Source organism: Bubalus bubalis, chromosome 19 (assembly GCF_019923935.1).
Source record: "Bubalus bubalis isolate 160015118507 breed Murrah chromosome 19, NDDB_SH_1, whole genome shotgun sequence".
NCBI lineage: Eukaryota > Metazoa > Chordata > Mammalia > Artiodactyla > Bovidae > Bubalus > Bubalus bubalis.
In genome coordinates, this window is record NC_059175.1 from 9211143 (window position 1) to 9225560 (window position 14418).

At 47.6% G+C, this 14418-nt stretch overlaps 1 protein-coding gene across 2 annotated transcripts in view; it reads right to left on the reverse strand.

Moving 5' to 3' along the window:
• MAP1B (microtubule associated protein 1B) overlaps nt 1-14418 on the reverse strand; it is a 92627-nt gene that overhangs the window by 20323 nt on the left and 57886 nt on the right. Inside the window, exons 1-3 of one of the 2 annotated variants that reach the window (XM_006078189.4) lie at nt 6152-6435; nt 2998-3080; nt 439-579 (exon numbers count right to left, since the gene is read on the reverse strand). In XM_006078189.4, coding sequence (XP_006078251.3) covers nt 439-570 — 132 coding nt within the window. In that variant the 5' untranslated portion in view covers nt 571-579; nt 2998-3080; nt 6152-6435. Of the gene's footprint in view, nt 1-438; nt 580-2997; nt 3081-6151; nt 6436-14418 lie in introns of those variants that run through there. The other variant, XM_006078188.4, reaches the window with a different exon arrangement.

A 14418-nucleotide genomic window follows, 5' to 3' on the forward strand; every position in this document is an offset into this window, starting at 1 on the left:
TGGAGCCAGGCATTAAGAGAAATCAGAAATAATTTGACCAGGAGAAGTAAGTTACATGCACTGAAACAAGGCAGTTAAATACTACCCCTAAAGAGATCTTTGGAGTATTCTTTCAGAAAACAGGCAACCTGGGCTCTCCTGTGGACTCTGTCATTTAGAGTTCCTCCATCATCTCTGCCATCTGTAAAATGATGACTGTTCCAACCCCCACCTCCATCGGGCAATCAGAATGGTTCCAATTAATTATATAGATGAGTGCTCTAAATTCCTCTGGTGATGAGCCACAGGACCCTGCACCACGTGGTTTTGCTTATTTCAAAGGAGTAGGACACCCCATCCCCTCCTCCTATCTCCCGTGAATGCTTTCAAAGATCAGCCTAAGGCGACAACAATAACCGAGCAACTGTAAAGCGTGGATACTCCCAGACAGGAGCCTACCTCTTGATCGGTGAAAATCTCTATGAAGTTCTGGAAGGAGAAAGAGCCGGACTGGAGAATGAGCTCTCCGGTGTTCTCAAAGCACTGCCCCGTCAGCACGAGCAGCTTGTGTCGGGCGGCGTCCGTGATCATTAAGCGCACCTGAAACAAAGCAGGGGCGTGCTGAGCTGTGCTGGGCACTGGCCTCCCACCCGCAGGACCGGGTCGGCCCTTTGAGCGCTTCAGGTTCCTAACCAACAAGAATCCCTCACTTCCCAGTCTTCACACTGCCCCGGGGTGTTGGACAGAGCCAGCGCCTGCGATCACCAGCTGCCCACGAATGCCCTTTTCCAAGTCTGGCTACAACTGAGACAGTAGCAGTAGCTGACTTTATCCCCTTGGTTTCCGTGTCTTTTCAAAGCAGCCTCCACAGCTGGCAATCGTTTGTTGCACGGTCGTGCCTGCTGGCAGCGTGCGATCTGTGAGACACGACATCTCACAGGGCAGGTCCCCCAGCTGCTGCCTCAGGAATCAGAGGGCTCCAAGGAAGGCCCCAAGGCAGCCCCTCCCACCCAGGACCCCTTTCCTGCCAAGCCGAACACCAGACACACAGCTCCAAAAGCAGTCTCCACTGGCATCAGGAAGGTGCCTGACACTGAACTTGAACATAGACAAAAGGCCACCCTGATTGGGAATCTTTTAAACAGACTTGTGAACCATTTGCACGAAAGGACTCTCTGTTCTTTTAAATGGCAGGGAGCCAGCCTGTCCTTCAGCAGAACCACTGCTCAAAGCACCAAGGTTATGCGTTCTAAGCCTGACTCAGTTCAGCACAAAGTGACTGCCAGGCATCATGCAAGGCACTACGGGAGCGATGGAAAGTAAACAGGACGTGACCCACTGTCCCCACGAACCCCACAGTCCAAGGAACTGCACATGTACCGAAGTCATTGTTCCAGCCCCATCTGCTCCACAGGTAAACCTGGGCTCTGCAAAGAAATTCCTTATTTTTTCCTTCTCCATTTCTCACAGGCGATGTGCCTGTACATACATTCAGCCTCCAGCTTTTTTCCAAGTTGTATCTACTTTCTGATGCTAATAGCCAGGGAGACCACAAGAGCATCATTTGCCTCAATCTTGTACCTTCATGGGTTGTCAAAGAGGTCCTGCTCAACCAGAGAAGATGACATGGGATCAAAGCAGGCTATGTGACAACAGCCAAAAGGGCAAACAACTCAAATGTCCATCAACTGATGCATGGATAAATAAACGTGGTGTACCTATACACTGGTATAGTATTCTGTCATAAAAAGGAAGGAGGTACTGATATAGGCTGCACGTGGATGACTCTGGAAAATACTATATTAATTAAGTAAACCCAACACAAAAGGCCACAGATCGTATGATTCCATTATTTGAAATATTCAGAACAGGAAAATCCATAGAGGTAAAAAGTAGATTAACGGTTGCCAGAGGTTATGGGGGGCTGGTGACTGCTAATGGGCTTGGGATTTTGGGGGGTGATGGATATGTTCAGGAATTAGATGCTGATGACAGTCCCCCAATATTAGGACTATACTAAACTCCAGTGAACTGCATACTTTAAAAGGATGGATTTTATGGGTGTGAACTGTATCTCAATCTAAAAAAAAGAAAACGATCTACAGTCACAGAGATGCTCAGTGTGTGCAGAGGAAAGGCCGTGGATAGAGGAGGTGCCTGCGTCTGTGGCTATTCTGACATCCAAGAAGCAGTTCAACCTCAAAGGTGCCAAACTGCAGGAAAGGCCCTGGGAAATGGAGATGCATCAATTCCTCTGGGCCGGGGGACCTAAGATTCTTGGTATTAGCCTACTGATCTTACAGTAGGCTCTGAAATACCCAGTTACTCTCTCTGGCAAAAGTTTTATATGGTGGTAATAAAAACAAGAAGAACGGCCAGCATTGATGTTTTGGTTGCCATGTGCTATGCCATGTTCTAATCACGTGACACTTCTGGACACATCACTAAATGCAAGCGCTATTATCATCTCCATTTCACAAAGGCAGAACGGAGACAAAGAGATGGTCAATAACTTGCCCGTGGCTACTTGCTAGTGGGTGGCAGAACCCAGGCAGTCTGGTGGCAGAGCCCATATTCCTGACCGCTGTGCTATCCTGCCTTTCAACCGTGACCAGGGGGTGGGCAGGATGTGCTGAGAAAGCTTGTGTCTGAGAAACCTTTTTTCTCCACATTTGGGTCACAGCCGTATCAGCCTGAAGGCTTGCGTCTAATCACCCTGAGACATCCCAGCCAGACTCCGTACCAGCAGCACACCCTCTGGGTACCCCCAGCATTCCATACCCCTCACCTCTACAGAACCCTACGGTCTGGCCAGCATCCTCCACTCTGTCCTGATTGAAAGGGGCAGTCTCAGGTGGTGCTGATGCAGAGAACCAGCCTCTGGCCAGGGACACAGACGCATCCCTGGACCCAGCACTTGCTTCCCCCCGCCTTGTCCCTCTTCACCAACTGCCCCATCCCCTCTCATCAGCTGGGACTCTGTCCACTGTGTGAGGCTCCACAGATCCACATGCTTACCTCAGTGCTGACAGCTTCATCTGAGGGGTTGATCAGGACCACTGTTTCTAAAACGTCACTTCGGTGATGAAGGATCTTTTGTCCTGCAGGCATAGAAACACAGACAAAAGAAGAGACCTTTAGCTTTTTCCGGATTAAAACCACCCCGCCTGCCTCTGGGACAGCAGAGGCATTGCCGCTCAGGGCACCAGGATTCTCCGCTGTCCTGGGAAACACAATGGGTGCTACTAAACAAGAGCGTAGGCCCGGCAGGCTCCTCCCGAGCTGGGTCTGTGTGGTCTGAGGCTCTGCCGGCTCTCACAACCCTCTAGTTGTCAGGCTTGATCGCCAGGCTGCCTGTGTGTGAAGGGCGGGTTTCATCTGAGACAAGGGGTGGATGCCAGGAAACCTCAACAGGGCTCTCCACATCCCCTTTCTCATGGTAATTGGGGATGTTTCTCCGTATCAGCCTTTCTTCTGGTGAGAACAGTGCTGAGATTAATTAGGAGCCTTACTGTGAAATGAATGACATCCAGAAACCCAAGCTAACAATTAGCCCAACAAGCAGAATGGCTGTCTGAGGCGGGTTATAGTCTGCTGCAGTATTTATTCATTAATTCACTCCTAGAAAACTACAGGAACTGTGAGCAAATAAAGATGGAAGAACAACTCTCCCTCGGGACAGGGTGGACAAAAAAAAAAAGCAAAGTGGACGGAAAACATGAGACCAAGGTGATGGGAGAATGAAGGAGCCTGTCTAAGAAGGGCTGAAATCCTTGCAGGACTTTTGGCTCCACATCCCTGGCTCCCCACACCTGAAAGGTGTTAGGAACAGCACGTGGCTGAAACCCCTTCCAGCAGGGGTGGTCTGGGACCTACGGATGACCTCCTACAAGCCTGTCCTTCCTCAGACAATGAGATGAAAGGGATCAGGCGGATGTGTGGTCAGGGTGGCTGATACACGCACTGCCGGTGGGTGACGGAGCAGAAGGGTGTCCCTCAGCCAGCCAGCTGGGAGACGTGGCTGGGGGTAGACAAGGGAGGACAACAAAACTCTGGTGGCAGGAGGAGATGGGGTGGAGTCTGAGGGAGACAGACGCCAGAGGACAGGATGACCGAAAAGCAGCTGCTTTCCAGGAAAACATCAACCGTTCCTCAAAAAGCTAACACAGAATCTCTACATGGCCTAACAGTTCCATTTTTCGGTGGATTGAAGTATTAGGTTGGCCAAAAAGTTTGTTTGGATTTTTCTGGATTTTTCTGCACCACCTTATGGGAAATCCCAAATGAACTTTTTGGCCAATCCAATAAGAACTTGAAAAGGTACTTGTATATTGATGTTCATTGCAGCCTTATTCAAGATAGCCAAAAGGTGGGGCCAACCCACGTGTCCACCAGTGGATGACTGGATAAGCAAACAAATTATGGTCTCTCCATTCAAATGGAGTATAACTCGGCCATAAAAAGGAATGAAGTTCTGATCGTTGAACCAATATGAACCTTGAAAACATGCCAAGTGAAATTCACTAAAGGACAAATAACTATATGATTCCATTTACATGAACTACCTAGAACAGGCTAATTCAGTCAGAGAGCAAATCAGAGATTACCAGAGGCAGAGGAGGTGGGGGATGTGGAGTTACCGCTTCATGGGTACAAGTGTCTCTTTGGAGTGATGAAAAAGTTTGGGGAATAGCAATGATGTTGCATAACACTATGAATGTAACTAATGCCATCTAGAAATGGTTAAAATGACAAATTTTATATTTTTTATATATTTTACCAGATATTCTTAAAAAATAATTCAGTGTATCAAAACCATTGAAGAGCACACTTTAAAGGGGTGAATTGTATGGTGTATGAATTGAATCTCAACAAAGAGGTTAAGAAAAACAGAAAGCAGCTTTAGTTAGGGCTTTTTTGCTTTATATCATCAAGTACCAGAAGTACAACAGAAATAGAACATGTTGAAATACTTATTACTATCACACTGAAGTCCATCCTCTTCCAGGGTCTTATCGTTGCTAACAGCTAATATTTACCAATAAACCCCACATTAAAAACGGAAGCCCAAACTAAACAATAATGGTGTCAGGCACTGTGTCAAGCACTTCACAAGTACAAACTCATTTAGTCCGCAGACGAGCTCTGTGACATAGGTGCCACGCTTATCTCCTTGTACCGTTGAGGACGATGAAGCCTACAGAACTAGCCCCAGGTCACAGAACTAGGACGTGGTGAAGCCGAGCCCTGCACCCAGGCTACTGAGTCCTCCTGGAAGTCTGCCGTTTGGAAGAACAGACATGGCACAGACACTGAATGCCAGGGGAGAGCTTGGCCCTCAATGCCAAGTGGAAAATCCAGAGGAATAAAATCAGAGATGTGCTGAAAGAAGCAAGCGTTCAAAAAGTATTAGGAGAAGAACACTGGCAAAAAGAAGGGGGGGAAGGGCGAAGACAGAACACCCACAAAAAAGGGTAAAGTTAAGGAAAAGTATATGATGTTTCACTCCAAACGCATGAACATGAAGAAACAATGTCACACAGTTTGAACAGGTGAAGGACTGAGCCTCAAGAAAAATAATTCAATTAAGCCATGGGAAAGAACATTTGTTTATCATGAATGCTCAAGTCTGTAATTTTCTGGACATGGCTTTCTGGCTTAGTTGTTTTTGCTTTTGACAAGCATGTGCATTTCAAGCTAAAGCAAAAGAACATCAAACTGAATAAACAAATCATAAAATAACCAGAAAAACATAAAAACCCCTCCCTTTTCCAGGTCCTTCCATCAGTGGCCTCCTTGAAACAAAGACTTCAGGAGCTTCAGGGACACTTAAGTGGAGATAAAACTAGGCAAAAACTTAAGACTAAGGAGAAGTGAGTGTTCTCTCCTTGATCAGACTTTTTGACTCTTTTCTGCACCCACAGCCTCAGAAAGCATGTTACCAGGGTAGGACAGTGGTCATGGCTATGTTCTGCAGGTGCCCATAAAAGCAGATCGAGCAAGGCACCCAGAAGCAGCTCCCCCTGCAGAACTCCTCTCTCTCCTAAGCGATCTACACAATACCCAGACCCTGCAGAGCACGCCCTTCCCAGGGCAAGTCTAGGCACAGCCCAGCGCCACCCCCTCCCGCCGTGAAGACTTGATGCTGAGCTCCCCGGAAGCAGGTTCTTACCATCCTCAAGATGCTCCTCTCCTCTTTGGCTTCATCACTTGCAAACAAAACAAATGCCATGTGACAGCTGCCATTTACCTCTACTCAGTCCAAGTCAGTTTGGGGGCCTGTTAGCTCAGGAATTCAACCCAGGAAGGTTTTTCTGCCCATCTCTGGAAATACTGGCAGCGATGACACAGACACGCACAAGATGCCATGGCTGCTGCTTCAACAAAAGCCTTTTTATAGCATCAGACTTGAACGAAGGAGGGGGTTTAGAGAGAGAAAGCTTCGAGCTCTTGTCACGGCCAACTGTTGGCCAGATTCTCGCCCCAGACGACCGGTGACGTCACCGGGGGCCGGGCCTTCCTGGCATCTGGCGAACCCGGCCCGCGCTGCGCCCCCACCCCATGCCAGCTCTCCTGGCGGCAGGCGGCTCTGGGCTCAGGCTGCTGGGCCGCTCACAAAGTTGCATATTTGGGGAGTGTTTCACCCTGGGAAACAGGCCAGGCATTCTGAAGGAGAGGCCACCACCCTCGCCTGCAAAGGTCTCATTCAGCTGCTTCAGAAAAGAAGTTCCCAGGAAAGAGAGACAGCAGGGTGGCAGCCTCTTTCAGCCCCCAGAGCCGAGGCGGCATTCTCCAGCAGCGGCTCCCAGGGGGACCGTCAGGGGCCCAGATGGATGGTTAGGTCTCCTCAGCCCTCGTCTCGGGGAAGCAAAAGCAGGGGTTGGAGATGGACCGATGGGGTCACTTATTACTGTGATAAGGAAAAGTCTTTGAGGGCTTCCCTATGAAACTCAGGGCAATTGTGAAGGCTCCGTCTGGGCGGCAGGGAGGGGCTGTTATGCGACAAAAAGGGGTCTGCTCCACCTTGGAACCAAAAGAGGAGGGCCCAGGGACCCCCGAAGCTGCAGGGCCCTCACACACAACCAGGCTTTTGTCTGTGGGCTCCCAAAGGCTCTGCTTAAGCTCAGTAGGCCTGTATGTTTCAGCTATTGTGGGGCCTTTCTTTAATTACTGAAATTCTGACTGATTATGTCTTTTAAGGATGGGCTGTTTCAGTCGTTTGCATTTGACTATATCCAGGTGATGCTGAAATCTTTGAAAGCAAAATGTCATTTTCTAGATATATGATTTTTAGGATGGTTATAGGGTCTCGTCTCCACAGAACTAATATTCATCTAAAGACACACACACACACAGGCTCTCTCCTGGTTTCAGAAAGGGCCGACTATGGCTAAATTTTAAAACACACGCACCATCCATCGAGGCACAGCCACTACCAAGCCCCATAAAACCCGAGAGCCCTTTTACCTGCACACAGCTGGCCCTTCTCTCCCACACACCTCAAATGTTGGCCCCAAAACAGCGGCCTAGGAGGCTGCAGCATCCCTGATGCCAGAGCAACACCAGCAACAGTCTCAGCAGCTGCTTAATGAAACAGCCAAGCACAAAGGATGGAGTGCCGGCCGAGCTGCAGGAGCTCTGGGGGGGAAACCCTTGTCAAAATAACAACTTGCAATGCTAAAACCTCTCAAACTGTCTTTAAGAGCATGACAACTGCATGTCTTGAGGGTGAATATGTTAATTTCCACTTCCATTAATGTTCACAATGCAGAACCTTATCCTGACAACTTGCTTTTCCTAGAAAACGAACATTTGCAAACATAACCAAGAAATGGGTGTGAATAATCAAGACTGCTTCCATACCCTTTCACCCATGGAGTGGGTGACGAGGAGGGCCCTGCATCCCTGATACAGGTGGGCCAGTGATGGGGACGGGCCCTGCATCCCCGATACAGGTGGGCCAGTGATGGGGACAGGAGGAGAAGAGGCCTCTGCCCGCAAGCCCTGCCGTTTCCACCCGCAAGTCCTCCAGCTCCTGGCCCTGGGGAAAACCAGAATGGACTCTTGGGTTACTGATACTGGCACTTCTGCAAGGCCATGAGAAATGATGCCTATCACAGGGGTGCCCATGAGAGGACTCAAGCATTTTGTCCTTTGGGTGCTGGTGCCTTGTCCACTAAAGTGATGGGAGCAGACACCCTGCTCCCCTCTTGAGGGACCAAACATTCGCGGTCTCCTGACTTGCCCATGGCCTCACAGACAGTACAGGAGAGCAGGCCTGGGACCCGTGTCACACGCTGTGCTGCCTCACAGCCAAGGCTGGACACAATCCTCTTCTCCCTCTCTTCCCAATCCACCTTGTCCAAAATAAAGGTTTTCAAGTCGTGATGCCAAGACTCTGGTTTGTGAGCGGTAAACAGGGAGCCTGGGTCAGCCCCTGGCCAGCCAGCGCCTGCCCACTCGCCCTGCGGAGGGCACACTGGGTCCCACACACACAGCCCCCGGCCAATCCCCTCTTTGTTTCCTCTGAACAATCGGAGCCCAGTTCTCTCCCACCTTCTCCCTGATATTCCTGGAAATGGCCTTTCTTTTCTGTTGGAAATAAATTTGTTTTGTTTCTGCATTTGTTTCAGCTCTGATATATGCTCCTGAGTGTTGTGTCCCTCTCTAGATTTTCAGTGTCTTTTTAAGGGAAGAAGAACTCCAATTCCATTATAAACGAGAGTTCAGGAGACTTCATAAATATTAAAATTTAAGTTAATCATTGCTTGGGAGCTTTTCTTTTTCAGAACCTTAGATATCTTTTACATTACAGAGAATTCAGTTATTACAGAATGTGAATCTATTCCCGTTTTTCTCTACATTTTCTGGACTGAACTGATTTTCTTTCTTGTTGTCATTTGGTTTTTCTTAAGTCTGCTGGTCCTTCCACCCCATCATTCTCTTGGATTCTCTGCCATCTTCTGTTGCATGTTTCTCTGTCCTTTAGATGCCCAGAAAAGCAAACAACCCAAACTGCCCAGATTTCAGAGGCTCTCACATCCCAAATGTGTTCACCACGCAAAGATGTGTGCACCCCTGCTCCTGGGGACAAGGGGTGCCTTCGTTTGCATTTCCACCCCATCCTGTCCCAGCTGCTCACGCCAGGAGCACAGCTTGTGGGGAAACGGGGTACCAGGGACCACAGGTCCGATCCTTTTGCAGGGTTCTCAGTGAGCCCTTTTTCTAAATCCCCCCTTCAAGGTTTTCTCCTACCCAGTCCCGTTCTCCTCGGTAATCTTCCCTTTCCCCACTCCCTTTTCTAAAAGGTCTCAAGCCAGAGAGATGAGAATCCTGGCTATCAAGGCTTAGAAGTGGAAGAAAGGCATTTGTCTACTTTTTCTTTTTCTCTACTTTATGCTCCAGCTAAAAGTAGAAATAAATCTTAGAGATGGTGTTGATGAAAAGCCACTATAATATTGTAAAGTAATGAGCCTCCAATTAAAATAAATTAATAAAAATTTTTTTTTTAAAAAGAGAGAGATGGTGTTGATGAAAGTCTGCTGGCTTCCTGGAAAACATCCATAGAGAAAACAGGAGTGCCCAATATTGCCACCAGCTGAGGGTGATAAGATAACCTGAAAGTTGTTTCTTCACAATGTAGAGATGCTACAGATTAAAAAAAAAAAAGCACACCTTGTGAAGGGCAATGTAGTAACCCGTTCGGGGTGCCAACTCCAGAGATCAACATCTGCCTAACATTCTACCATTTGCGAAGTGCTTTCCTTCGTGTTTGCACATTTAAACCTCGAGGAAGATGTTCCAAGTCTATGGACCCAGTTCTCTGGGCTACCAGAGAAGGCAATGGCACCCCACTCCAGTACTCTTGCCTGGAAAATCCCATGGATGGAGGAGCCTAGTGGGCTGCAGTCCATGGGGTCGCACAGAGTCGGACACGACTGAGGGACTTCACTTTCATTTTTCAGTTTCATGTATTGGAGAAGGAAATGGCAACCCACTCCAGTGTTCTTGCCTGGAGAATCCCAGGGACGGCAGAAGCTGGTGGGCTGCTGTCTGGGGTCGCACAGAGTCATACACGACTTAGCAGCAGCAGCAGCAGCTCTGGGCTATAACAAGGTAGGAGGTTTGAGTGCCCTGTTCTCAACAAAACCTGCTACAGATGAGAAAAGTGCACATGCTCCTCATGCATGAGACAGGAGTCCCTTCTGCCTCTAAGATGCAAGGCTGTGTGCTGTGCTTAGTTGCTCAGTCGTGTCTGACTCTTTGTGACCCCAGGGACTGTAGCCCGCCAGGCTCATCTGTCCATGGGGATTCTCCAGGCAAGAATACTGGAGTGGGTTGCCATGCCCTCCTCCATGGGATCTTCCCAACCCCGGGATCGAACCCAGGTCTCCCGCACTGCAGGAGGATTCTTTACCATCTGAGCCACCAGGAAGATGCAAGGAGTCAAGGAGAAAACCTCCTACTCATGAGCCTTGAGAACTTGCCAGTCCTGTGGTAGAAGGAATCAAAATGTCCTCTTCTCACAGAATGGGGGGTACTGAAGGAGTCCTGGTGATGTTCCACCTACTCCTCCCTCTAGGGGAGAGAAAGCTGAGCCTCAGCCCCGCAGCCGACTATCATGGGTGACTGATGTGTTCGTACAGCCCCCAAAGGCAATTCCTCTGCATACTCCAGACAGTTGTTCTAGCTGGTGTGTATGGTAGATGCTAAAAAATTAACACTCCCTTTCACTGTGATGCACTTCATGGCTTATAAAATCTTTTTATTTGACTTATCTCAGAGCATCACAAAGATCAGTTCATTCGCTCAGTCGTGTCTGACGCTTTGCGACCCCAATCACAAAGATCAACTGTTATAATTATTCCTTTTCTTACAGATTAGGAAATTGAAGCTGATGAAGCAAGTTGTTTAATAAGAGTTAGCTGTCGTATCCAGCATCACAGAGATAAAATAAGCTGTTGAACGAGGCTTTCAGTCTGGCCTGTCTGATCCCCACTCCTGTCACTGCCTCCCAGTGCTTTCCAGATTTTTCTGGGGGGTTACAAGGTCTGAAACCTTGCTGTTTAAAAATAAGGTACTCCCAGAACTTTAGATCTAGTCATCTAAATCTGGGAATTATTTTTGTATTCAGGGATACCTGTCATGTGCCAGGTACCCCACCAAGAATTAGGTTCAACCGTAAGATAGTTAAAATCAGGTACTTCTTAACTAAATGACACTTTTCTACAGTTCAACAATTAGACCTCACTTTCTTGAGGTCAGAGGAGGTTTTGGAGAATGTTTTTTAATCTCACTGGTTCTTTTCTTTCCTTTGTAAGAGATGTTCTATTCCCTGTTTAAGACAACGTGAATTACTTAGAGAACACACCTTTCTAAAGTTTAATTTGGGCAAATTAGTGCTAACTCCATAAACTAGCATTGAGATTAAAACATGGATGAGACCTGCCCTGAAGGGAAAATAGTTTAATGGGGAGACTTTGAGTTTTGACAGTGTGTAATTTGGGAAATGCAAGTCAGGAGAAGTGTCTGATACACAGCAGGAGCTCTATCAATATTTGATAAAGGAATGAATAATAAAAATGGCTAAGATATATTGAATACCCGCCCTGGGCCCAGCCCTGACCTAAGTTATTTATGTGCAGTTATCGCACTTAATCTGCACCTTAACCCTAGGAGGAAGTCATTACTCCCATTTTACAGATCAGAAAAATGAGGCACAAGGCATTCATGCAATAGCCCAAGGGAGTATTAATGAAGGATGGAAACCTGGGTAGTTAGTGTCCAGAGCCCAGGGTATTAGCCAAAAAGCCATTTTAAGAGTCAGGAGGGAAGACGGAAGACATTGAGTTAGATTTGAGGTACGCTGAGTTTGAGGTCTCTCCTATGGGTGGCTCTCAGGTGGCTCTGTCCAGTGGAGAGCAGAAACGTGGATCTGATACTGCAGAAATGTGGATCTGATGCTAAAGCCATAGGTGGGGTCAGAAGCACAGATCTGGGAGGCATCAGTATATTTCAAGTGATGCTGTGGAAGAACACAGAAAGAGCCTTTTTCTGAAAGTGGTCCTGGGAACTGTCACTATTTAAAGGGCAGGTAAAATCAGGAAAGAGCTGGTGAAGGCGATGGAGAAAAGCCCCTCATGGGACCCGTAGCTACAGTGCTGTCCTGATTTGCAAACTCCAACCACCCCCACACAAAGGCGAGTCAAGGCAGAATATTCCAAAGATGTTAAAATAATCCAGTAGTAACTAACACCTGTTTTACAAATTCAACCCAAAACACACTACGTATCCACTGCCGTGATACTCGGCCTAGTCTGTGGGCATGGCTTTATTTTCTGTCTGGGGGACATCCGCCTGTAGGCTGACAGCTCTCAGAATCTAATATTCCTCAGTCGCCTGAGACTTAATAAAAGGCAGGTTTGCAGGGCCCACACTCAGGCAGTCTGATGCAGGAGGCATGGGTGGAGCCTGGGCCTCTAATGCAATCTCTCAGGTGATCTGACGGTTGGTTATGTGGTCCCTTGAGAAACAGACAGTGCAGATGCTGAATATGCTATCGATCAATAACAACGTAAGTGATCTTATGTTAAATCATCCTCACATTGTTTTTATGTATTACTATCCTAAGGTCTGAAAAGACTCTAGAATTATTTCTCTTGGGAGTCAATGTGATCATTAAAGGTTCAAATAACTTTTCCCATGAAGCATCGATTCTCAGAATCATTTGACAGTTTTATCTAGCATTTAATTTGCCATCAAACTCCTGCCATTGATCAGATCCAGGGAAATGGTTGACCTTTCACCCTCTTCTGTTACTGTTCAGAACCAAATCATCACAGGACTCAACCTCAAAGCCAGCTGCCTTAAAAATGAAAATCAAATCAGTCCTTTGGGTTATTGGCTATTGAAAAGGAAACAGAAGAAGAAAAATACAAGTAGCTGAGACAACCACAGCTACTACCTAATAATCACTAATCCCTTGGAAGCTCTTAGCCATACACCAGAGAGAAACAGCACGAGCTGAATGTTTCCCAGCAACATCCCAAGGGGCAACGTCTGCAGTGGCAGAGTCAGGCTGGGGACAGCAACCAGCTTGGTGATCAGCCAGGAAGGGACTTCCGAGGCCCTGACCTGGACGTATGAGGCTCAAGGGACCTGAGATCTGGTCTTAGCTAAGCGGTGCCTCGGCTGCCACCATGTGTAATGGGAAGGCGGGTACGCTGGTCGTGTGTTGCAGCTGCTATGAGCAAAGCTGGTCATATCTGTTAGGGGTATGAAGACTTAGCCCAACCCAAAGGAGCTGTAATTTTGTTGTTTGTGTTAGTTCCATTTATGTATACACTGACTGCCTCACTCAGAAGCTGCCCAGGGAGAAGTACACTCCTGATTGACCTGGGTCTTCCCGCTCCTGGGGCTGAAGGGCAGTGCTCAGCATGCCAGGACCAGAGCTCTGTGGCCTCTCTGCCTTCCTGTTCTCTGCTCTCAGTTACGTGCCGCGTCTACTGAGCCAGGACATGAAGGTTCACACACAGCCTGGCCCTCAGCCTCTCTCCCTCAGATGCTCTGCTCACATGTCACTGGCTCCAGAGCACACTCTTTCCACTTGCAAAGGTCTTTAAACCCGTGGATCCTAGCCAGGCTTTCATGACCTCTGCTGCACCTTGATCCCTTACCATGCTCTGCCAAATGGCCCCAGACCACCACCTTGGCTCACATGTGTCTCCCCTTAGTTTGTTCCTTTTCCCGTTCTAAGCAAGAGAGAGGCAAGTCTTCTCAGACCCCTCCCATGTTATTCCTTCTACTCTAGTGTGTTGTTCCAACCGGCAGTAGCAGGAGAAGAATGTCAGAAGTTGCTTTTGTCTGTATTTTTCACAAGCGCACTCAATTTAGCCTCAGGTCTTTCGGCCACCCTCTCATGATTCCTTAAGTAATTAAAATAGGGGATCACTGGGAAGATTTCACCTTGATTCTCTACTCATCTACTAAGTCTTCACAAGGTCACCATCAACGGGATACCACAGCATGTCCCCAAACCACACTCGACCTTCTAGGGGAGAGTGAAGGTGAATGACTACATCTGTGGACTTAGAAAAGTTTAACGTAGGAAACAAGCAGTAAATTCAGGGCCATATAATTAAATATTTACTTAGCAGAGATTTGTTTTTGACATGACTCAATTAAATCTGGCTAAGGGGCATTTTCGAGGCATTGTTAAGTGTATTCTGAGCCAGTGGAGGCAGCTCTCCTGAAAAACAGTCCAAACCTTATAAAGCAGAAGTGAATCCAACAGGTAGTCAGTCAAGCCGTTCTACCCTCTTCAATCATCTTTTAAGAAAGACTGAAATTCCAGTTTAGAATAAGTTCAAAGAGGAAGTCAGGTAAACCGGGGACTTTAAGAAAACTTGCTCTTAAGAAAATCTCCAGATTTTAATTTTG